The sequence below is a fragment of the Megalops cyprinoides genome, chromosome 17 (assembly GCF_013368585.1).
Source record: "Megalops cyprinoides isolate fMegCyp1 chromosome 17, fMegCyp1.pri, whole genome shotgun sequence".
In the NCBI taxonomy this organism is placed as follows: domain Eukaryota; kingdom Metazoa; phylum Chordata; class Actinopteri; order Elopiformes; family Megalopidae; genus Megalops; species Megalops cyprinoides.
The window spans coordinates 1710830-1735256 of NC_050599.1; the positions used below are offsets into that span (position 1 = coordinate 1710830).

Below are 24427 nucleotides of genomic sequence, written 5' to 3' on the forward strand. Positions count from 1 at the left end.
GGAGTGAGAGGGAAACAGAGAGAGAGAGAGAGAGGGAAACAGAGAGAGAGAGAGAGAGGGAAACAGAGAGAGAGAGAGAGAGAGGGAAACAGAGAGAGAGAGAGGGAAACAGAGAGAGGGAGGGCATGTCTGCCGCTGTGGGAAAGGAGAGAAGCTCATCACGATTAAAAGGGAATGGATCTTTGCCGAGGCACCATAGCAGACGCAGTGCCGGTGACCTATGTTGAGAAACAGCCTGCAGTGGGAGGGGGGGGGGCGGAGCCAGTGTGACACAGCACTCACACATGTAAACACAGCCACGTGCTTCCAGCTGTCCCCGCCCCACCCCGCCCCCTCCGGGGCCAGGGACACACCCATACACACACGTGCACACACACACGCACCACACCACACACACACAAACGCGTACGCGCGCACACACACACGCACACACACACGCAGACACACGCTGACACGACTGCGATTGCATTGCAATGCCGTTGATGTTTTGTTAGTTTTGTTCACAGCAGTGAATGGGATGAAGCGTGGGTGTCGTGGGTGTTTCCGAGGGGACAGGATGGTTTCTCACACTCACATGCGGGCTCGTCTCCGAGTTATTTTGAGATGTGTGGTTTGGCACGGCCTCACAGACTGGTCTGTAATTGACCAGGCTTGCAGCCAAAGCCCGTGACAGAAGCTTTAAAACAGAGAAAAGCAAATAAATAAGTCACCACGCGTGTGGGTTTGTGTGAGCGAAGCTCTCTGTGTCACCGCCTCCCTGTGGGTGTGTTAAGTCACCACGCGTGTGGGTTTGTGTGAGCGAAGCTCTCTGTGTCACCGCCTCCCTGTGGGTGTGTGTGCTGCCAGCCTCTGCGTACACACAGACCTGCACCATGATTCACACCTCACCTCACCTACCTGACCTGCCAGGACAAATGCACGCTGTTTGGCTCACTCCGTGTGTGTGTGTGTGTGTGTGTGAGAGAGTACATTGAGTGTGTGTGTGTGTGTGTGTGAGAGAGTACATTGAGTGTGTGTGTGTGTGTGTGTGAGAGTACATTGAGTGTGTGTGTGTGAGTACATTGAGTGTGTGTGTGTGTGAGTACATTGAGTGTGTGTGTGTGTGTGTGTGTGAGAGTACCTTGAGTGTGTGTGTGTGTATGAGAGTACCTTGAGTGTGTGTGTGTGTGTGTGAGTACATTGAGTGTGTGTGTGTGTGAGTACATTGAGTGTGTGTGTTACGGTCTCATGTTCCTACAGTTCTGCTGTATGTACAGAGAGACACAGAGGAGGTGTTTGAGGCTTTGATGTTGAGCACCCCCACGCTGACTGGCCTGGTGGAGGTGGTGAGTATCGACCCTTACACCTCTCACCTTTCACCCAAAATCCAATACCCATCTACCTCAGGACTCTCAGCTAAACTCCAATACCCATCTACCTCAGGACTCTCAGCTGAACTCCAATACCCATCTACCCCAGGATCTCTTCGTATTGTCTTGCACATCAGAATTGCTCAGCAATTCATTTCAGAGGGCCAAAGTAAGAAGAATGTAATTGTAATGTAAAAGGGACAGATGCTGAATAGTTTGTTGGTGCCACAGTGCTGCAGAATGTAACAGCGTCTCGCTCTCTGCGTCTCTCTGACGGGCCTGTCCCGGCCCCTCTGCTCCTCGCTCGATCTGTGCGTCTCTCTGACGGGCCTGTCCCGGCCCCTCTGCTCCTCGCTCTCTGCGTCTCTCTGACGGGCCTGTCCCGGCCCCTCTGCTCCTCGCTCTCTGCGTCTCTCTGACGGGCCTGTCCCGGCCCCTCTGCTCCTCGGCAGGATGTCTGGACCCTGATAGAGAAGTGTGTCAGGAAAGGAGGGGGGGGATTAGTGTGGAAGCAGTCGGGGATGAGAGAGGAAGGAGATAAAACTGTTTGTCTTCTTTAAAAAACTCATAGTTTGCTGCGTGTGTGTGTGTGTGTGTGTGTGTGTGTGTGTGTGTGTGTGTGTGTGTGTGTGGATGTGTGGGTATGTATGTGTGTGTGGATGTGTGGGTATCTGTGTGTGTGTGTGTAAGGGTATATTGGCACTTGTGAGTGTCTGTGAACCTCCCTGTTCCCACTTCACATGCAGGGCGGCTGTAACATTGTGGCACTACAGGGGTAACCCGGGGAACGGACACCATGTTCGAGGAGCGCTGCGCTCTGTTACAGTGTTACAGGAACAGTTACATTTAACGTTCTGTTGGTGTTACAGAAGGAGCCAGCAGACTCGGTGCTATGCGGACCACTGCAGTCTTAGCACCACACATAGCGGAGCCAGACAGACTGAACTGCAAAACCCTGCAGCTGCCACAGAAAAAAAAGCATCCTTTTAATCATTAAGCCTCTTATGGAGCCCTGCCAAAGCCTGCAAACGCACTGTAAATAAGCTTTACATTTACATTTACATTACACATTCAGCAGGCAGGTTACAGAAGAGCATACAAGGCAGAGGTGACAGTAACTCATAAGACTCACAGTCTGAGAGGTGGAGTCATTATATAACATGCCATATTCTGTTCAGGCCCATAGTAGGTGCCGGAGGAAGTTTGAGGATATAGCAAATGTGTTCTCAGCGTACAGCATGAATGTGTGACGTCGGTGTCATTTAGACCAAGGTGCAGTCTGAAAGGATGGGTTTTCAGTCTGCAGTGGAAGATGTTCAGTGACTGTGCCATTCTGACTGCTGTGGGGAGCTCATTCCACTGCTTTGGAGCCTAAAGCTGTCCCTGGAGAACCCCCATTTACGATCAGAGATGATTCAGAAACAGCCACAGTCATGTAGTGTGTTTAATGAACAGGGAACCTGAGCTTTTCGTCTGAGGTTATGTCTAACAGAGGAGCCTGGAGTCTCTTGAAATCATGGTGCAAAGCAGCAATATCCTGTGTCCATTCATTCGAATCAGTACGACTCCACAGCCAATCGAAATGAGAGCGCAGGTCCAATGGCAGTTTGAATGATATATGTCTCACACTGTCAGCGGTGGCTTAAAATTCCGCTCACACTGTCACACACGCTTTGAGGAGCTCTTTCATCCTGTTGACGCTCTTTGTCACACTAGTCTCAGTGAAATGAAAAAACCACACCTGCTGCTTTTGTCTTGCTCTTTGTCTAGATTTCTGACAAATACAAGGTGCCTTTTGAGAAGGTGGACAAGGTCTACAAGAGGTGCAGAAAAGGGTGAGTTCCTGTTGTGCAGTTCCACACTCACACGGGGGAGGGCAGTTATCACTAACAGTGCTCTTCAGCATGTTTTGGTTCATGCTGTGGATGTATGTTGTAAGTACGATGACAGCAGTTTCCCACTGCTTTCCCTAACACTGTTATCGTTAAACCCTGATTACTTGGTTGGTCATTGTCCTTAGAAGCCCTGCTGGGCGTTGCTGGGTGTCCACCCACCCTCTAAATACACAGGTCTGTTGGAGGAATGTGTGTAGTCCCTGAGCACCCGGTCATATGACAGGTGTTTGACAGTGTTTCCAGACGCAGACTGCGTCCCGACCTGACCAGCGTTAGGTAACGCAGTGTATTTACACAGCGAGTGCAAGAGCTGTCTCCTCCCTGCTGCAGGATCTTGGTAAACATGGACGATAACATCATCCAGCACTACTCCAACGAGGACACCTTCAGCATCCATGTGGAGGAGCAGCAGGGAGTGTACAGGCTGACCCTGATGGAGATCTGAACTGGGGGGGGGGACAGACTGCGGGGGGGGTGACTGGCAGGAGCGTGATGACAGCCACATCCCCAGACTGTGAGAAACGGGTGCGTGCCTGTGTCTGTGAAGTCGAAAAAGCTCCGTCTCTGTGGGTTACTGCGGATGCTACACTTGAGGAACTCTTGAGGATGATGGTGAAATCGCCGTGCAGACACAGCCGTGCGAGTGTGGTCACAGCGTTACAGCTGGATATTTCTGGCTTTTAGGAGTACTTCATTTTTCTGCTTCCATCCCCCAGATGCACCTCACCCTTCAAGAATGCCAGGGCTCACCAGTGGCCCCTTATGGAGCAGTGATCGTCAGTGTTAAACTTACAGGCTGATAAAAAAAAACACCCTGTGGCTTCTCTTCAAACACGGCACCCTGTAGCATTTTGTGTGTAAACATTGTCAGTTTACAATTTCCCACCCTTCAGGTGGTATGTGTGTGTGTGTGTGCGTGTGTGTGTGTGTGTGTGTGTGTGTATGTGTGTGTGTGTTATGTTTTGAAACACAAGCAAACAGGCTTGGATCTGAGTGGCAATAGTCAAAAATTGTTAATTGAAGTATTAATGGATCCTTCTTAATGGAAAGTATTAACTGTGAAACTGAGGTTAGCCAGTGAAGAGGGGTTAAAGTGGATCAGTGCTTGGCCACTTACAAGGTAAGATTTTGTACTGTTTTCCCTTAATTTTACAACAGTAAGTATCAATATTGAAAAGCTCTAATTTGAATTGGTTTCATGGTTTCATTCATGGTATCTGTTTCAGGGTATCTAATGTACCCACAAGGTCTAGAATCAATTTCTCCTCCTCCTCATCTCTCTACAAAATAGAATGTTACTCTTTCTTTTTTTAATTAAGGGCATTTTACTGAAAGTTCACCTTTAATCTTTGTAGGATGTGGAACACACTCCAAACTATGGTATAAGCATCTGTAAGATATCTTTTATTTTAATCTCTATGTAATTTTCATGAGGAAATGATAAAATTAACTATTTTATTAAATGTTGAACCTGTAAATGAAAATTGGTTACAAGTTAATCATGTCAAAGTATTAAAGCCTTAATGTGTATATATTTATTTCAAAATTCAACAGGATATGGGTTTTGCAATATGGCTATAATTAGGATATATTTCCACATATTTTTTGTTATTAATAATGCTGTCTTATGTAATTGTATGTTTTTTGATGCTTTGTTTGGTTTATTTTAAGATCAGACTTACTCAAGTGCTTCCTGGACATATTTTAATCATGTGATATTTGTCACGTGTAAAAGTATTGTGTGTGGAATAAAGTCTGGCCTTGGAAGGAGCCCCTTCTCTTTTTACTGTGTCCATTCTCTAACAGGAAATGCGGCTCGGGGGTTTTGTCAGGCAGGAAGTGGCCACCGCGGCTGCATAGAGCCGCCGGTCTGGGCACAGGCCTGGGGTCCCGCTGCCAGGAAGCGGGCCTGTGAGCGGGCTAATCCAGAGCTACACAGAGAGCTGCTGGTGCTGCATTCACTCAGCGTCACACAGGCTGCCACTGTGTACACACAGCATTATTCCCGCAGAGCACGCTGCCCGGTGACCGCAGCCAACAGGCCTGCAGGAGACAGAGGGCTGGTATTCTGAAGGGAAGCGGAAATCACACATTTCCATCAAAACTCCGGTGAACAACAGGCTTATCGCCCCTGCCGGTGATGTATAGAGCCATGCCTGTGTTCGCAGTGTAAAGAGGAACTTTACTGCTGATATTTTTAAATCAATGCATCACATGCCCTGATATCAAAAATTGTGTTGAAACTGTAATTTCCAGTGTATCCCACACAGAGAAAGGAGTGAATTCCCTGGTATTTTTAGTCAAGATCATGGTAACAAAGTGTGATGTCCCTCCTATGTCTTGTTTGATATCAAATACGCATAGCCAGCAATGAAAGGAGAGCACTGCTCACCAAAGCACTTCTCAGGAACATCGTCTCACCAGGACAGAGCGCTGAAGCGCTGCCATGGCCATGGGGACCCCACGTGCGTACACGAGAGTTCGGGGAAGTGACGGCGGAGACGACGTCGGCTTCTGGCACTGACGGGCACAAAGAGGAGAGTGCAGGCTGTCCTTCAGCGGTATGGTGGAGGCCATGAGCCATCTGGTCCTCCTTTCCCTGCTTGCTCAAACCTGCGAGAGGGGTGGTGGGAGGTCTGGTGTGACTCTCCCAATCTGTCTTTGGCAGCTCTCCCAAAAGCTGTTTTCAGAGAGAGGCACGTAGGCGGAGCCCCCCTGACAGTGACGGGGTTCGGTAAGGCCAGGGAGAGGCCCACATTAGGGCAACACCGTGGAACAGCTCACTATCAGCAGCAGGGCTCGAGATATCACATCATAAGTGCTGTAATTTACCCTGAGTAAGGGTCACTTATCATGCTATTAGATACTGGAGAACAATGTGACAATGGTGACCTTTCACCTGTGCCTGGAGCTCATCACCTTGCTGTGTCTCACTCAACCTCCATGCCCCTGACTCAGAATCTCACACCAACCAACCAGAGGCCAGGAAAAAAGCCCTGCTTCGGGGGAAAAAAAAACACTGCATGAAAAATCCACCCACAGCAATGCACTTCTAGGTTCTAACAGTTAATAAATGTACAATCGCCAAGGGTGCTGAGGTGCTGATATCAGTTTAACCTGTCGGGGGTTTGGTGGTTTTGACAGCACTTCACATAAACAGCAGCAGCACCGGTGTCCACAGCTTAAATTATGAATAAACGTCTCACCCTTCAGTGTTTGGACCTGCACAATCGCCACAGCACAAAAAAACAGCATGCTGCAGCTTCATGGTTATGAGGCATGTAGCTCACTGGAGCAATGTTCCTGCTCTATATCACACCGTGTGAGCGGAACACGGGGTTCCCCGTTGTCCTCAGCTCACTGGAACACTCAGACTCTGAGAATATTTTGTACATTTTCAACACCTGCAGTAATCCAGGACCAGACAGTAAAGCTGGGTTGTGCCTTTGGAGAACTGGTCAGTACAGTCGTGTTTTTGCTGCTATTAGTGTCATGCCTATGTAAATGGTAGGGGTAAATATCTGTAAATGCGCCAGTGTGCTGTTTTTGCATAGAGGAGGGTTGTACACCATATGTATGTCAGGGTAACCTTTCCCCCAGTTCTGCAGGTATTCACCCCACTTTTTTTTTTGGCAGATGGCCCCTCTCCCTTCCCCTCTCTCTGGACCCTCCCGTGGACCCCTGCTGCATTACATAGTTACCTCACCCGAGGTCACACACGCCACGCCCCTGTCACGCCGCCACCACGTCCCCATGCCAACGGACCATGGCACCTGCACCGCACAGCACCCCCTCAGAGCTGGTGCTGTGGGTTCCCAAAAACGCGCTCCCCCTTAGGGAGAGAGAGAGAGGATCTCCATGCCCCCACTGCCGTCAGTCATAATGAGGGAACAGTACAATAGGGCTGCACAACAAAAGCTACAGCTGCTGGCCTGTGGAGTTATTACTTTACTCTGACAGAAAGGATGGAATGTTCTACCATATTCTATAATTTAGTTAATGCTCTGTCTCCCTCACAATTATTTGATTTAATATTATAACCAAACATTTGTCTGGTTGCCAAAAAAGTAGGTCATGCCTAATAAGATCATTTTGGTTTCTGTAAGTGTTGATTAATGGCAAGAACAAAAAAAAAACTGAAACATTTTGAATGATTAGCACTTCAATGTCACTTCAGACATCAAATCATCGGTAAACTGATTTCTCAGAGAATGCAACTGCCAAGCAGTTTTTACACCTGCTTTAAGTTAGTGCATAGTCCCAGACAACAGCGAGGAAGAGAGGACCTGCTGATCCAGTGACGGGCACATGTCATATTTATACAAGTGTCCTTCATTCTTCATGAGGCTATTTATGCGTGTGATAACACTCCCTACGAGGTCAGGCCTTCAGACCTCTGATTCAGAGGCAGTTTTAGTGGTGGGTAAAATACAAAGGTCCTTTTAAGGGTTAATAGACAACCACAACAGAAAGGCGAAGCCCGCTCCCACCCCCATCCCCACCCCCGATCCGACGCTCCACCCTGAAATTCCTTGAAGGATGGCTGTTTACAACCTTAGTGCAGACGAGTCATCGGGTTCAGTGCGGTATGGGGGGGTCTGGGGGTGGGGGTGGGGCCGGGGCGGCGGGGTGCAGGGGAGCAACTTCGGGACATCGTGTTTTTCTGCGCGCTGTAGATTTTAAGTGTCTGAAGGCTGTTCCGGTGGCTAACTGCAGATTTTTCACTTTTCTCCGCGGACATTTGTGGAAAGAGCATTTTGTATTGGCTGATTTCGTGCATAAACAGAGATAATGGAGACCAAAATAACATAGAATAAGCCGTGCAATATACCTGTTTAAAAAAAGCAATCATCTAAATAAATGATGTTACCTACGATAGCCCCAAACTGCAAAATATTAGCAGTAGCGCTAATTATTGACACCGATGAGTCACGTTAGCAAGCGTGACATTTATTCTTATATTATTATTATTATTATTAATAATAATAATGATAATATTTAAATTGTTATTGTTGTTATTATTATTGAGCAGTTCATTCATTCCTTCTCAGAAAGCGTCTCGGAATAGCTCTGCCTGCTAGCTGGCACGGCGCTGCGCGTAATTAGGCGCTCTCTGTCGCGACTGCAGCGCGTGCAGGCGTAGCGCGCCAGACGCGTGCGGGGCTGTCACGATGTGGCGGGTGCAGCGCGCGACCTTTCCCCCAGTTCCTCCGCGGCGGGTTCAGTGGGTTCATCCTGACACCGCTGACTCCCGCGCCACGCCCCCCAACAGCCACGCACCCCGGCTCCGCCAATCGCGCCGCGATCATGCGCCGATCACGCGCCGCCTCCGCGCCCATTGGCCGGCGTCTGATACACCTTTGTTTCTGATTGGCCGCATGTTGCCACCCGCCAGAGTTCCCTGAATTTTGTTTTTCTTTTTTTCGCTCGCCGTTGTGATTCACACGCAGCTGAGGCTCGGCTCCGCTCTGCGAAACCGTGTCACTCCTATGATCGCCGTTTACCCGGCGCCGCGGTGACTCTGTCCGCAGCCCGTTGGTCTCCTGCCGCTTTCCGGAGAGTAAAACCTGTGCAAAATGCTGACTTTCACGGCGCGACAGAATTGTGAGACGGAGGAGTCAAGTGGGGTGAGTTCCGATCCTGCGCGGCGTTCACGCGTTTGAATGGGCTGGGGGTCGCCGGCTGGGTACGGAGCGTCTCTGCGTGGAAGCGGGCACCTGTTTAATGTGCCCGCCGGGCTGCTCTGCGCGTTTCGGGCAGGACGGAGTGTTCAGGCTGATGTGCAGTGTGTTCAGCAGGAACATGCAGTACCAGCGCTGAATGGCTCGGGGACGGATGTGGATGTCAGAGGTGCAGAGCTTGTTTTAGCTGCATGTGGGTTCAGCTGTGTTTTGCTCAATGAAAGCGACCTTTTCCTGCAGTTTCCCTCACTGCCCAGTAGCCCTGGACTCCTAAACAGCCATCCTGTATCTTTTGACCCCTGGGCAATTGAGATAAGTAGCTGGGCTTTTCTGAAAAGCATAAGAATAGCAAACCACCCACATTTGCAGCAAAATGAAGTGGTCAGATAGCTAGAACCCAAATTATACTAAATGGTCTATTACCTAGTCTATGAACTGGTTAGCTCGGTAGTTCTACTCATTCTAAAAATGAACTTTATATATTTTGTAAAGCCGCTAAAGGTGATCGGAACGATATTGTTTGAAAGGTAGACAGCAATGAGTTCTTATGTAGATATGCAGTTAATGTTCCTGGACTCTTGGATCCGGAGGGAGAGCTTGGTTTCTTTGTTGGTGTTGTCAGTCAGGAGGCGTGCAGTCGCTGCTGGCCTCCTGGGCGCTGAGCTGCTGTAGTTTCGGGGAGTGGTTTGGATCGCGGTTATTATAGGCAGGCGCAGCCGAGCGCAGGACTTCCTGGTGCATCTGCGTTCGCTGGCTGCGCAGACGGTCCGGCCGTCGGGGGGAGGGGGGGGGCGTCACCGCTGGGTCTATATTTGGCGGTGGGAGGATCCTCCGCAGCCGTCTGCTATGTGAGACGCGGGGTGTAGCCCCGAAAGCGCCGCGCCGCGGCCCCACCGGCTGCCTCCCTCAGTACGTGCAGTTCAGCATTCAGCTGATGATGGGCGCGAATGTGCCAGATCGCCACTCCTTCGTGCCCCCTGTCCTCCTCTGACAGGGTTTAAGCTGTCCTATTTTCACCCCTTTAACGCCCCCACCACCCAAATTTCTGCTACCTACAACCAAGTCTTTGCGAAATGCTTGTGCGCATTCATATGTATTTAGCTGTAAGTAATAAGCAGAGATGATATCACCGTTATGATAAATATTTATGACGATATTCCAGCCGTAATTCGTGGCCTTTTCCTGTCTGTCAGTCGCCAAAATAATAAGCTTTGGAGAAAGTTCTTTTTTATCGGCGTCGTTAGCGTGGCTCTTTCTGCTGCTCTCAGTCAGATCTGATGGATATTTACGAGTCGATCATGGAGAGGAAGAGGCACGACAGCGAGCAGTCCTCCTGCAGCGTGCTGGAGTACCACGACCTGGAGGCCGCCGAGGCGCTGGTCTGCATGAGCTCCTGGGGTCAGAGGTCGCACCGACCGCGCCCTCTCACCCCCACCTCCGACTCCTGCGACTCCCTCCTGCACCCCGACCCTGCAGACCCCCCGAAGGATTTCGTCTCCCTCTCATCACTGGTGAGTAAAAGCGCAGAGCGTGGGGAGCAGAGGGGGGAGAGAACAGGGCCTGCTATTACATCACCTGCTGCTGAGGATGCTGGCAGAGGGGGCCACACTGTGAGCAAACAGACAGGGGCGGGGTCAACGACGGGGGCGGGGCTTAAATCAGAGGCGGGGCCAGAAAACAAAAAAAAAACCCAGCAGCACTGGCAATGCCAGTCTGTGCCTGAAACCCTGAGCCCCTGAGGTGACCGCAGCTCACGGGTTCCATCTCTACAGCACAGTGTGACTTTGCCAGAATATTCCGGTGGAAAGGATCAAGCTGAAAAATGCAGCCGAGTATTACCCTCTTACAGAAAGCCGGAACTGCTGGCAGTCCCCTGCTGTGTCGATGGGCCTCTGCCTGTAGCTGTGCCTGCTTCCTGTGCCCGTCGCTAACGCTAGCATGGAGTTTGTTTGCACAGTAATGCAGTGACCTATAGTAATTCCAGTTTATTGAATGCTTTCTTGTAGTTCAGGCATTTTATCTCACAAGCCTTTATACTTTAATTCAATTTATTTCTTCTACAGCAGTCTACTGTAATGAGCATCATCTGTATAGAATAAGTGTTAGGACACAGTATTTGTTACTTTAATTTTCAATGGGTTTGCGGGACTATCCTGTAAATGTCTGTCAGTTGACCCTTTTCTCCAGTGTAAGTCAGTGTTAGCTGTTTCTGGTGCTGAAACGGGTGGCGGTAATGAGCCCACAGTGTAGCGGGAGCACAGGGCCTGCCGGCTGTCTGTCTGTCAGCACGCTGGCATCTCAGCGTGTTATTTCAGTGTGTACCTGTGGACCCTGCTGCTGGCAGTGTGAGGGGCTCAGAGGGTGCAGGCTCTGCTCACGTTTAAATACATTATGCATGAACTTTTCCTGCATCAGACACCTATTGTGGTCTAACCGACATGTAAATAAATTGTGCTCTTTCCCTCCCTCTCTCCCCCCCTCTCTCCCTCTCTCTCTCTTTCTCTCCCCCATCTCTCTCCCCCTCTCTCTCCCACTCTCTCTCTCCCCCTCTCTCTCCCTCTCTCTCTCTCCCTCTCTCTCTCTCTCTCTCTCTCTTCCTCTCTCTCCCTCTCCCTCTCTCTCTCTCTGTCTCTGTCTCTCTCTCCCTCTCTCTCTGTCTCTCTCCCTCTCTCTCTCTGTGTTTCCCTCTCCCACTCTCTCTCTGTCTCCCACTCTCTCTCTCCCTCGCTCTCTCTCTTTCTCTCTCTCTCTCTCTCTCTCTGTCTCTCTGCAGTGCATGACTCCACCTCACAGCCCCAGTTTTGTAGAGAGCCCGGTCGGCAGCAGCAGCTCCCCGGTGTCAGTGTCGGGACAGAGACCCATCCCGTCCAGACTGTGCTCCAGCGTACCCCGCCGCGGGCCTCCCCACACCAGCCTGCGGCCCGCCACGGTCACCATGGCAGAGCCACGCCCCCCCATGCTGCCCTGCAGAGCCATGGCAACCAGCGTCATCCGCCACACTGCGGACCGGTCCCCCGGCCGGCACATTCCAGCAGCCGCCCCCGAGCAGCAGGGGTCGCCCCAAACTGCCCCCTCCCCCTCCCCCCCTCCCCCTGCTCAGCCGGGACAGCAGGCAGCCCCCGCACCCCCTGGGACCCCAGCTCCCCCCTCCCAACACAACTCCCAGAGCAGCGGCATCGAGGCCAGACAGGACACCAGCACACCGTCACCCGACACCGCAGCCACGCACACTGCCCCGCCCACACCCGCCAGCACCCCCCTCTCCCCGCCCCCCTTGCCTAGCCCCCCTGTTATCTGCCAGATGTTCCCGGTGGGCGGGCAGCCCGGCATGATCTCCGCCTTCATCCAGGGCCCTGTCCAATCGCAGCGCCCGCAGCCCATCCTGGTGGGGCCTCCCGTCCCCCAGGGGGCAGTGATGTTCGTGGTGCCGCAGCCGCCCGTGCCCCAGGCCCCGCCCTGCCCGCAGGCCGTGCTGACCCTCGGCAACACCAAGCTGCTGCCACTGGCGCCAGCGCCTGTCTACATGCCCCCGGGCCAGAGCAGCGGGGCCGCCCAGGCCGACCTGTCCCGCCGCCGAAACTACGTCTGCAGCTTCCCCGGCTGCAGGAAGACCTACTTCAAGAGCTCCCACCTGAAGGCCCACCTGCGCACCCACACAGGTAACGGCACCGCCTCCGCAGAGACGGCCACAACTCTCTCACATTACACCTGTCAAGCTAACATGCTAACTGTGAGCGGGTCAGTCAGAGAGGGGTGGTGTTTTCAGCTGTGTGGGCGGCAGTGTAGCATAGCGGAAAGAGGTAGGACTTGTCACCAAGAGGTTGCTGGTTCGATTCCCCACTGGGGCACTGGTATGGTACCCTTGGGCAAGATACTTAACCCACGATTGTCTCAGAAAATATCTAGCTGTATACACAGATAAAATTCTGACCTATGCTGCATGAGAGTGTCTGCTGCATGATAATGATGTAATGTGTGTGAGTAATAGTTTGAACAGGAATTTAAATGAATTTGCCTGTCAGTGCTGGAGATAGCGGGGTTCCTGTGCTGGGTGTGTGGTTTGTTTTGGGGGGTTACGCGGTGCATGGCGATGACAGTTCGTCTGTCTCTGTCCCGCTCAGGGGAGAAACCGTTCAGCTGCAGCTGGGACGGCTGCGACAAGAAGTTCGCCCGCTCGGACGAGCTGTCTCGCCACCGGCGCACGCACACGGGCGAGAAGAAGTTCGCCTGCCCCGTGTGTGACCGCCGCTTCATGCGCAGCGACCACCTGACCAAGCACGCCCGCCGCCACATGAGCGCCAAGAAGGTCCCGGCCTGGCAGGCGGAGGTGCGTGACCTGGGCAAGATGGGTGCGGGCAAGCCGCCGGCCGCCGCCCCCGCCACCCTCCCCCTCAATGTGCTCGTACCCGCCTCAAACTAGCTCCACCCCTCCCTCAGCGGCCAATCGGCTGCCTCAGGACTCACCCCTCACCGGTCGCCACGGTGACCAACACAAACAAGGCTGCTACCAGTTCATGGGACAGAGAGACTGATGTTGCACTGGAATTCCCCCCTCTTTTTGCTCATTTGTACATATTTACATTTGTACATATTTACATTTGTACATATTTACATTTGTACATATTTTAAAGGATTCATTGTTTACTTTTAAGTAATTTTTACAAACCGTATGCTCTTTTTGCCAAAGCCTTTGTATAAGCTGTCTTACTGTTCGACTGTCTATGTCTGTATATTTGTAAATATGCACTTCTATATATGAATGTATTGTGTATTTCGAACTGCATTTATTTACAGAATATGAAAATGTTATTGTTATGTTATTGGTATAAAATCTGTAAGTGGACAGTATTCTGTACTGTGATTACTGCATACTATCTCACTTTGCATATTTAATAAACATTTGTAATACTGAATGTGCTTGCTTATGTGAGAGCTGCCTTTAAGCTTCATTGCGAATAGATGTTAATACAGAACTAAAACAATGCGAAAATATCACTAAAGTGCAGATTTGCACTTTGAACAGTTGGGAAAGTCGTCGTTTCGGCGCTGCACATTTAGATGTTTTCCAAGCTGTCTATTAGGTATCGCAGTGGCCATTTCGTGAATATGTTCTGTACGGGATCGGACTGTTTAACGTTGTTGGCCCTGTAGACGTTGCGATGTGTTTCGCTTAATTCAGGTGTTTCATGTGTTCTTGTATTCAGATTTATAACATACGTGCATATGAAATAATAGGCGGTCAGACGCGTTTTACAAACTTCGTCTATACACTTGAAACAGTAAATTTGCTGTTTTGATCCAAGCCACACGTTAGACGAAACGAATCTGAAGGGCATTTAAATACGATTTTAAAACCATACTCTCTCGCGCACAATCTTTGTCATTGATCATAAGCAGTTTGGGAAACCATCCTTCACTGTGATCGGGACGCCGCCTTCGCGCAGCAATACTGTCAGTTCTAGCAATCAGAGTGAAAAGTGAACACTTTATAGCGCTGAATAACATTTATCATTCAAAGGAAGAGCTTCTCCAAGCAGTGCATGGAGAGACTATATTTAGCAACGCGTATGACATGCAGGGCTTATGCAGAAGCTCGTCATTTTCTCATCGCTGGGAAAATCTCTTAAATCTCTGAACACCTCTGTCCTACCAGTTGCGCACTTTTTTGTTTCACTTATATGATTTCAAATTTTATGACATACGTTTCATCAGATGGCAGTAAACACGGGGGCTACAATGAACCATGGAAATGCTTGGGGATCCCGGACCACTGGGATCGCGTTGTGTTACAGCGTTATGGTGCTTTGCTCAACACAATTCCAAACCCAAATGCGACATTTCCAGCATTACCTTCTACACCCAGTAACAACGTTACTCAAATCAGATCCCAGGAATGAGAAGTGGCGAGAGGGCGCGACCAATCCGAGACGGCGTGGAGCTGGAATATGCGCGACGCGATGTTGATTGACGGATGTGACCCCGCCCCTTCGCCTTACTGACCGACATTCTGAACGCGAAAAAACAGCCGCCGAGGGCCCACAATGCACAGCGCGTCGCCGTCCTGCCGCAAAACATCGCAGGAAGGACTTTAATGAAGACAATCAATGCCATCCACAGATGATCGCCTCCATCAGTAATGACAATTACCAGTCGTTGTCTCATAAACTACTATTTTGAATAAAAACTCATCGAAGAAAGGCGTGTCTTTACCCTAGAACCTATGCAGTTGTTATATAAAGCGTCATCGCTGCATTCGTCAGCATTGACCTAAATATTATGTAAGCACAGGCTTGCCTCATGAGGTCAGACCATAGAGAAGTAAGCTAAGTTTACACAGAGGAGACTGTGGCTCCGAGAAAGATGTAGGACAATCTGGAGGTTAGGCCTGCTTAGATTGGTCACTAGAACTGAAGGCAACTTCCAAACAAAAGTAAACGAAAAACCGCCGATCAGAAAAATCACATTATCTATTATAGGGTAAAATATTGTACATTTATTGGCATCTTGAAATGATAGGTCTCCTGTGAAAATGTCACCAAATATGTTGGTGTTACATGCCACTCAATATGGAATCATTTGTCACAGATAACGTAATTGCCATTGCAGAAAATAATGCAATATTTACAGTGTTCAGACAACATCACCCTGGGATAAGACATTATCACAGTACATGTTGTATATGACAAGAGGTGCAAAGGACACCGCATAACCTCTGTCAAATTATATATTATATAAGCAATAACACGGTTTGTATCTATTGACACAGTAACAATTAAAGACTTTAATCCAGTTAGAATCATTGAGAACACGAACTGCTGTGTTAGATGCACAATACATCTCAATCTAGATTACATTTAACCTTTTTCTTTCTTAAATTATAAAGGCCTTGTCTGCCCTTAGCAAAGGCATGTGAATGCTGACAAAAAGCTCATTTTTTGCTGAGGCAATCTCAGTCAAGATTTCTATCTCTCCAGTCCAAGGGAACAAGAATCTTTGAGTCAAATGTAATTACTATCAGTGAACGCTAAAGACATTAACACAGACAGTACTATTGATGAAATCTATATGGAAATATAAAACACAGATGCAGTTCACTTCTTCACCACTGGGTGGCAATGTGGAACCAAGCAGTGTCTGTGAAAAACCCTGCACATGAACATTTTTTTTTTATCATTATGAGAAGGAAACACTTTCATCCAGAGTAATTTCCACAGAGCAACTGAAAGGTGTATCTAATAAAGTGGCATGGAAAACAGTGGAAATAGGGGAGAAAAAGAGGAGACAGCCGTGCTTCCTGAAAGTGCAGAAGGCAGAGGCCAAACCGCAGTTTAGGGTCTGATGACACTGTTCCTCTGTGTGCCCAGCAGATTAACCCCTGCATTCTGGGGTGGATGCGAGCCGTGTCCGGCAGCCAGCGGAGGGAGTTCAGGAAGGGGGGGGGGGGGGGGGGGGGGGCAGAGGGGAATTTGCTGAGGTTGTGAATCAGCCGAGCAGCAGCGTTCTGGAGGAGCTGCAGGGCACATGACGGGAGGCCAGCAGGGAGGAAGCTGCAGGAGTCCAGGTGGGAGAGGACCGAGGCCTGGACCCAGCGCTGGGCCGAGCAGGCGGTGAAGAAGAAGGGGACTCCTCTGACCACTGCCGTGTGATCCACCCAATCAGTCGGCTGTAGAGTGTCAGTATGAGTATAATCCCACCTGAAATAAAACAGGAGTGAAAAAAGTGTCTAATATGACATTGTCTGTGGTGTATCCCAGAATGTTAGCGGTTAAGATAAGCTGCCAGCAGTTGACCAAGAGACTACAACCTATCGTACTGGTGTGAATTCTTACATGCCAGCTACCAGGAAAAACAAGGATTGGAAAACTGCATATTTTAAAGACACACTCTGTAACTTGTTTGTGTTCTGCTTGCCTTGAAGAACCCGGTGTACTAGCACACATTAGCTCTCTTCAGTAAGCCACGCTTTATCTGAGGCCGAGCTCTAGAGACACTCCGGAATTCTTGCATTCCGCTGCTGTTGTGGGAACGGCGGTCAGCAGGAAGCAGAGCTGCCGAGGACAAAGGGAAGGGATTGGCGCTGGTGTGCAGCAGCCGTGGAAATAGACTAAAAAGTTTCAAAGCTATCTGAGGGCACTGTGTGAAAAGGCAATCTACAGCTTTACAGTTAGCCTTTGATGAAGCGCTGATGACGGAACGGGTCTTGCTGGATATATATCACGGGGCTCGTTGACTTCCGAGCCCATAAATTACAACCCCAAACATGAGCAGCTAAAATCGCGGGAACTGCTACACATGCAGACTTCGCTTTTAACAAAACGGGGTCATCTGACAATGAATGAAAAGCTTCATAGCTAAAAATAAACCTGCAAGCACACTGAGTCAACGCGTTATGTCGTGTCTGCAAATGTAAATTCGGAGGGTCATGTTCAAAAGATAACTTTCTGGGGCTGCTAGACTCAGTGAACCACGATTAAACATTTATTCACCAGCAACAAAAACTGGTTCTTTCGCCGTGGCTCAAAACAGAATCTTTGTCCAAACTGGATTGCATCTTCTTTAACCTGACACTGCAAAGACTAGAAAAAAACTTTATTGCTATTACGTAGAGAAATACGGATATTCGAGTGGGAAATCTTCACTGATGACCAGTCCCTTTGTTTGTGAATATGCGGAAGTGCAGTTTAAGCGGGGCGCAGCTGCTACTTGCTTAGCGAAAGATTAAGCAAGAAAACGAATTGTGTTTTTCATGGCATTAACGATCAATGACGCAAGAATAATCTTAGCTTAATTCACAAACTTTATAATAAAAGTTTTCTAAGCGGCATATATGGGAGTTGTGTGCCAAACTAGCAAGGTAATTTCAAGGATATGACTGGGTAGTTAGTTTTAATGCCATTTTTTTTGTCCACCATATTTTTTCATTTTTGTCGGTAGTTACTTGTAAACAACGTAGCAAGAGACATTTCAAGCGCATAAGTAAATTGCTGATACAAGAATCTAGTCCATCTGTCCAATATTTTCATATTTGTAAACTCCAAAATCTAACGCGCAAATCTTCAGATTGATAATGATATACTTCCGAATTACTGTATTTTGTTCTTTTGCTATATTGCATTTACCTTTTGTTTATTATGAGTAGTTATATTTTACCTTGTATAACCTGTGTTGTTTCATAAATGCGCCTTTTGTTACAAAATTATGTTGCGAAACAAGTATTTGAATTTCCCGGCAAACTGGGTAAGGAAGCTCACAAGCTGATTGGTTTGAGGAAAGCATATGGAACCGCAAGATGATTGGCCTTCGCCTTTGCAATTTAAATACCCGCTAGATACTCTCTTTCTATTGGCTAACGCATTAGAGCGCCAAGACTCGAATAAATAGAGGCAGCTCAAAAGAAAGTGTCTCAAAGAGTGTTTTAGCCAGTGTAGCTAGCTAGCTGTGTATTAGTCTGCCTTTTTTGTTGCTTGCAGTATTTTTGTATTTTGTGTAGTCATTTTCGTTATATAACGTTAGATTTAACTGAGAGCACCACTCGCAACACGTTTGTACGCTGTATATTTGTATATTGTTAATCACAGCTAGCTGCCTGTACTAAGATCCAAAATGCTGACCACTCGCTCTCCTCTTTCCAAGAAAAACGAAAACGGCGTCGTTTCGAAAATGGACCGACTTTCGCTGACTGATAAAGAGAACACCGTAAGTTTGATGTTTGACCTCTAGTTAGCTGGGTAGGTTAGGTACCCATAAACTGGAGAAACTTCACTGAACGCCAGAAGCTGGCTTGCTTGCAGATAAGATATCAAACAACTCCAGCTAACGTTAGCTAACTAACGTTAAATGTGTGAAATGCACTAGCTTTTGAGTAAATTCCGTCATCATAATTGATTTTGGGATGTTTTTAAATTCCCTTTTCAGCCACCCAGCCTCAACACTACCCGGATACTGGCTTCTAAAACGGCGCGGAAAATCTTTGAGGACGCAGAGGTGAGAGACATGGCTGATCGTGTCTGCGGTCGTACTGGGTTCTTACTTCGTTAAAATGTGGATGAAATGTATTTTTATTCCGGATAACCGGGCAGGTATCCCGAAGGAGGGAAAATGACGTGGCCGTTTGGCGCCAAAGCAAAAGTATCAATGGATTGATAAGCGGGACTTCCAATACCCGGCGGAGACTGCCTTGCGTTTCCCTCTAACGGTACAATCATTTGACTTGATTTAGATCATAATTCTTTTTGTGTTTTCATTTTAGGTTAAGCCAAAAGACGTCAAGAAAGGAAGCGTGGAAGAGGAGCCGCTTTTGAGAGACAACCCCCGCCGCTTCGTCATCTTCCCCATCCAGTACCACGACATCTGGCAGATGTATAAGAAAGCCGAGGCCTCCTTCTGGACGGCCGAGGAGGTCCGCATCTTCCGTTTAATGCATATCTGCCATGAATGTAGTGATCTTACGCCATTGCCCTGCTAGTCATAGATGAGAATTTTAATTATTTTATAAACGAAATACTGTCCTTGATGTAGGAGAGGTAGAAGCATGGCCATTTTGCCGTGAAATACTGCCATCAGGAAAGTGCGTCTGTGATTTACATGTGGTGTTGTGTCTAATTATATTAAGATAAAAAGATGAATAAGATGACTTCTAAATAAGACTTTATTGTGCTGTTGATGGGAATGTCCACCTTTGGTTGTGTCTGTCAATAAAGTTGCATGTTAATTTTGAAAATGCATTTGGCTTCTCCTGTTTATTAGGTTGACCTTTCCAAAGACCTGCAGCACTGGGAGTCCCTAAAGGATGAAGAGCGATACTTCATCTCCCACGTACTGGCGTTCTTCGCTGCCAGTGATGGCATCGTTAATGAGAACCTGGTAAGGCCACAAGGGTAGCATGGGTAACAGTGTGAAATGATGATTATAAAACCACAGCTGTAAGAGTGGTCACTGCAGTTTTATCCTTTGTAAAGAACTGAGCCTGCATGAATAGCTTCTCAAAACTCCTGTACATGTACAGGCTCAGAGGAATAAGGATATTGGCATACGCAGGGTTGGTCAGTCAAAAAAAAATTTGTTGTAGAGCATGTTTACAAAAGAGATAGTGACAAAGTGCTGTACATATAGTGTAGTCCAGAGGAAATCAAAAACCAGAAAACCCATGCTGAGTGGAAAATGACGGCACATTTATACACAGTACAGTGAGTATATGTGGTGCCGTTTTAACGCATGCCTCTCTCCTGTAACTAGGTGGAACGCTTCAGCCAGGAGGTTCAGGTGACGGAGGCGCGCTGTTTCTATGGTTTCCAAATTGCCATGGAGAACATACACTCAGAGATGTACAGCCTGCTCATCGACACGTACATCAAGGATCCCAAAGAGAGGTCAGTGACCCTGACACCGCTCCCTTTAAGGCGAGGCTCTGGGGGCTGGGGGGCAGGGAGTCCCGCCGTGTGGGCAATGATGATTGGCGCAGGGGTACGTACCTCAGCCAATGATGGGGGCTGAGTGTCGGTGCCTGCACTCCGCTCAGTGGGCGTGTGGCCGGCTGGCGGGGGGGCACCGTCATGGAACTATCGCCGAGTCTGAGCCACCACTGGATGGGTTAGTGTCATGACCTTTCTCAAGCTGTTTTGTTTCTGTATTGCCAAAGTTGGACACTTAAGAGAATTTGGCACGTCAGCAGTTCATAATTACATCGCATGTCGCAGACACTCTTATCCAGAGTGACTTCCATATGTCACAGTTGTTACATGTTGAATATTTACTGAAGTACCTTGATCAAGGGTACAGCAGCAGTGCCCCAGTGGGGAATAGAACCAGAAAGCTTTCAGCTCCTTGCCACTTCGTAACAATGGAGTTTTGCTGTTGTTCTGTGATAGCTAATGGCTAATTATGCCCGTTTGCCTGCTGTATGGGTGCTAATGTGTCTGGCGGTGGAATGACGGATGGTTTGTGCTTCTCTTGTGCAGGGAATACCTTTTCAATGCCATCGAGACGTTGCCCTGTGTGAAGAAGAAGGCTGACTGGGCCCTAAACTGGATCGGGAACATGAACGCTCAGTACGGTGTGTACGCACGCCTGCCGGGTGATAACCGGGGTGTGATAGACTGGATGTGCTTCTCCTGTTTTGAGCGCAGGTTGAGGAATTCTGTTTGCTGTTTATGCTGCAGGTGAGCGCGTGGTGGCCTTCGCTGCCGTTGAAGGAATCTTCTTCTCCGGATCGTTTGCCGCCATTTTCTGGCTGAAGAAGAGGGGTCTGATGCCTGGGCTCACCTTCTCCAACGAGCTGATCAGCAGAGACGAGGTGATGCTCATCTCGGTGTTGCTGTGCTCATGATTACATTATTGATTTAGCAGACAGTCTTATCCAGAGTGACTTCAGCACAAACGAACTGTTAAATGAGCAGCTGTCAGACCAGGGCTTTTTGTTAGGGTGCTAAGTGAGGAAGTGCCACCCAGGCAGCTACTGTCACTATTTGACAGCGCCTGTGTAGTTCCTAGTTTCTGGTTAGTTTACGCAAGAGACATGTTTCACCAGAATGGAGGGATGAGTCCAGAACAGGAAAAGGTGTTGTAGATGTAGTGTGCTACTGGTCTGATCATGGTGAAAAGATGTACCCCACGGACCTCGCTGTTGTCACTAAACCTGCGGCTCTTTTCCTCCAGGGTCTTCATTGTGACTTCGCCTGCCTCATGTTCAAGCACTTGGTGAACAAGCCCTCTGAGGCCACTGTGAAAAAGATCATAATGAATGCTGTTGAGATTGAGCAGGTATGTTTGGACACTGCTAAACCACAGTAAATTTGCTGTTACCATTATACGTTTGGCTAGCCAGACATTATCAATGTGCATGACAAAGTTGGAATCGTACTCGCTCACACAGCCACTTAAAACTGGAGAGGGTCTCCCTTCTTTCCAACGGCATGTACCATGTGGAAAATGTTCTATCTTTGTCTGCCTTCAGCCAGCTATCAAAAGAAAGTGACAGACATGGTAGAGGGTAACTACCTCTGTGACCAGAACTGTATAGACTATAATTGATTGTTAAACCCAGCTGAAGCTTCCAACTAGACAAATTTGCTATTTAACTTAAAATCGGGCAATCGGTGGTTGTACAGAGATGACCAACCGGAAGATACGGCATCCTGCTACACAGGAACCAGAGTGCATGTATTTGGGCATCTTGCTTTTTTTTTTTTTTTTTTACAAGGGTTCTTTGACAAAGTAGGGCATAAGTAAATAATTTTTACTTGAATTTTTTAGGACGGTGACCCTGCAACTTTAACCCACTAAAGAGAAAATGCAGCTTTATAGGCTGCTGGGTGTCAGTTTCAGACCCTGCATTCAGTAGCATGGATGTTTTAATGTGTTTGACGCTTTGCTGTAACTCTCTATTCCCAGGAATTCCTCACACAGGCTCTGCCGGTGAAACTCATAGGGATGAACTGTGACCTGATGAAGCAGTACATCGAGTTTGTGGCTGACAGGCTAATGCTGGAGCTGGGTTTCAGCAAGGTAGATAATTAGGGCTGATTTCCAGCCAATAATATCATGTGATTTTGGGGGGGGGGTGGGTATGGTGCATTAAGGTGCACCTTCGCTGTTTGGTAGGGGGTTGTCTCAGGGTGAGACGACACACAGCACTAACATCTAAATCTTAGCAGTAAAGTGGGGGAAATGCGTTGTGCACTTGGGATGACTGGAGAAATATGATGTGAATGCTGTCATCTGCAGATCTACAGGGTGGAGAACCCCTTTGACTTCATGGAGAACATCTCCCTGGAGGGCAAGACCAACTTCTTTGAGAAGCGTGTTGGGGAGTACCAGCGGATGGGTGTGATGTCAGGCACTGTGGACAACACCTTCCGGCTGGATGCTGACTTCTGATGGCCACATTCCCCCTCCTCCTCTCCTGCTCAATCAAATCGCATTAACACTTGAAGAGGATGGTGCTGGAGGCCTCATCCTGACCCTCCTCCACATCCAACTGTTTCCATGACACCCAACGCTGCTGTCTCCTGTAGCAGCAGGAGTGGGTCAGTGAAGCAAACTGCACATAACACACTTTAATGCAGCAAATCTTTTTTTGTATCTGTTACTGAATGGTTTGTTTTTAGGTATTTGTTTTATGGTTAATGTGTGATGACTAATCCTAAATTCAGTATTTTTAGGTCTGTATAGTTTTAATAAATCTACCTGTTTTCAGCAGAGTAATTATAACAGGCTCTTAATGCATTGGGACATTGTAATTTATTCAGTTTTTTTATGTAAAGTAATGTTTTGAAATAAAAATGAAAAAAAACTTAACTCAGTCTTGATGCCAGTTTTAAGGGGTACTGAAGTCAGCTTCTGTCAGTAAGTTGCGTAATTGAATCAGGTGATGCTAAATGAGAAGCAGGCTTTGAATTGTGCCATCCCACACTGACCCCCCTCCTTTCTGCCAGTGATTTAGTCACTAAAACATGTTAAGCAACAAACTAACAGACCAGTTCTGTTCTCGTATGAAGGTTTCTGTAGTTATTCTCAACATAATGTTCATAGTTTTCAGTGTACAGGAATGGCAAGCAATTTTGTGCTGGGTCAGTCCAGGTAGAGTGTGAAGAGGTGTGTCTTCAGGCTCCATCTGAAGGAATGGGGTGAAGGAGCTGTCCTTAGCGGGGCAGGGAGTTCGTTCCACCACTGGGGAGCGATGTAGGTGAACAGCTGATGTCTAGCAGAACGAGCACCTCCTGCCTTGACCGTGCAAGAAGTGAGGCGTCCAGTTGCTGCTGAGCGCCGGGGTCGGGCTGGTGTGTAGGGCTGGATGAGTTCTTGGAGGTAGGTACGGGCTCTCCTGTTGATTGCAGAGAAGGCGAGGGTCAGGGTCTTGAATCTGATCCTGGCAGCGACAGGAAGCCAGTGGAGGGATTTTAGCAGGGGAGTGACATGGGAGAATTTTGGGAGGTTGAAGATCAGTTGGGCAGCTGCATTCTGGATGAGCTGGAGAGGCTGGGTGGTACAGGCTGGGAGGCCTGCGAGGAGAGCGTTGCAGTAGTCCAGGCAAGGGAGAACTGGCCTGGATAAGGAGCTGCATCGTGTATGTTGTCAGGAATGGACGAATCCTCCTGATGTGGAGGAGGAATCAGGCCTGTGACGTGCGAGCAATGTACTCCTTGAAGTCCAGGTTGCTGTCGAGGATGACGCCCAAGCTCTTTGCTGACTGAGAGGATGGTATTGTGGCGCCATCAACGGTAATGGAGAGGTCATGCAGGGGGGAAGGGCCAGCTGGGATGAAGAGCAGTTCCGTTTTACTGAGGTTCAGCTTCAGGTGGTGGGATGTCATCCATTTGGAGATGTCAGCCAGGCATGCAGAGATTCTTTCGTTGACCTGGGGGGTAGAGGGAGGGAAAGGGAAAAAGAGTTGGATGTCGTCAGCGTAACAGTGATAGGAGAAGCCATGTGATTTGATAACTGAGCCAGGACAGTTGACATAAATTGAGAAGAGTAGGGGTCCCAGTACTGGCCCCTGTGGAAC

The 24427-nt window shown here is 48.5% G+C and overlaps 2 protein-coding genes and 1 non-coding gene across 5 annotated transcripts; all 3 read left to right on the forward strand.

Moving 5' to 3' along the window:
- The first annotated feature begins 8687 nt into the window (after positions 1 to 8687).
- klf11a (Kruppel-like factor 11a) lies at positions 8688 to 13421 on the forward strand. Its single transcript, XM_036549246.1, has 5 exons — positions 8688 to 8871; positions 10194 to 10436; positions 11699 to 11934; positions 12124 to 12584; positions 13047 to 13421. The coding sequence occupies exons 1-5, from the start codon at positions 8821 to 8823 to the stop codon at positions 13343 to 13345; spliced, it is 1290 nt and encodes a 429-aa protein (XP_036405139.1). The 5' UTR covers positions 8688 to 8820; the 3' UTR covers positions 13346 to 13421.
- Positions 13422 to 18498: 5077 nt separating this feature from the next.
- On the forward strand, positions 18499 to 22968 carry LOC118791792 (ribonucleoside-diphosphate reductase subunit M2). 3 transcript variants are annotated; one of them, XM_036549241.1, is made up of 10 exons: positions 18499 to 18621; positions 18841 to 18930; positions 19196 to 19324; positions 19672 to 19788; positions 20161 to 20294; positions 20883 to 20977; positions 21084 to 21217; positions 21580 to 21684; positions 22315 to 22428; positions 22648 to 22968. In XM_036549241.1, the coding sequence occupies exons 1-10, from the start codon at positions 18529 to 18531 to the stop codon at positions 22798 to 22800; spliced, it is 1164 nt and encodes a 387-aa protein (XP_036405134.1). In that variant the 5' UTR covers positions 18499 to 18528; the 3' UTR covers positions 22801 to 22968. The 3 variants fall into 3 exon arrangements, with proteins under 3 accessions (XP_036405134.1, XP_036405133.1, XP_036405135.1); XM_036549240.1 differs by having other exon boundaries at positions 18841 to 18909; positions 19175 to 19324; XM_036549242.1 differs by having other exon boundaries at positions 18841 to 18909; positions 19181 to 19324.
- Positions 20365 to 20504, forward strand: LOC118792776. Its single transcript, XR_005005630.1, has one exon. It is a non-coding gene; the product is annotated as a small nucleolar RNA SNORD94 (small nucleolar RNA).
- Positions 22969 to 24427: the final 1459 nt, after the last annotated feature.

Excerpts from the sequence above, each read along its gene's own strand:
- klf11a (XM_036549246.1), top strand. The coding sequence starts at position 8,821 with ATGCTGACTTTCACGGCGCGACAGAATTGTGAGACGGAGGAGTCAAGT. Across the intron at positions 10,437-11,698 it reads TCGTCTCCCTCTCATCACTG|TGCATGACTCCACCTCACAG; the intron begins GTGAGTAAAAGC and ends GTCTCTCTGCAG. Across the intron at positions 11,935-12,123 it reads ATCCGCCACACTGCGGACCG|CACACCGTCACCCGACACCG; the intron begins GTCCCCCGGCCG and ends ACAGGACACCAG.
- LOC118791792 (XM_036549241.1), top strand. The coding sequence starts at position 18,529 with ATGCTGACCACTCGCTCTCCTCTTTCCAAGAAAAACGAAAACGGCGTC. Across the intron at positions 18,622-18,840 it reads TGACTGATAAAGAGAACACC|CCACCCAGCCTCAACACTAC; the intron begins GTAAGTTTGATG and ends TTCCCTTTTCAG. Across the intron at positions 21,218-21,579 it reads AGCTGATCAGCAGAGACGAG|GGTCTTCATTGTGACTTCGC; the intron begins GTGATGCTCATC and ends CTTTTCCTCCAG.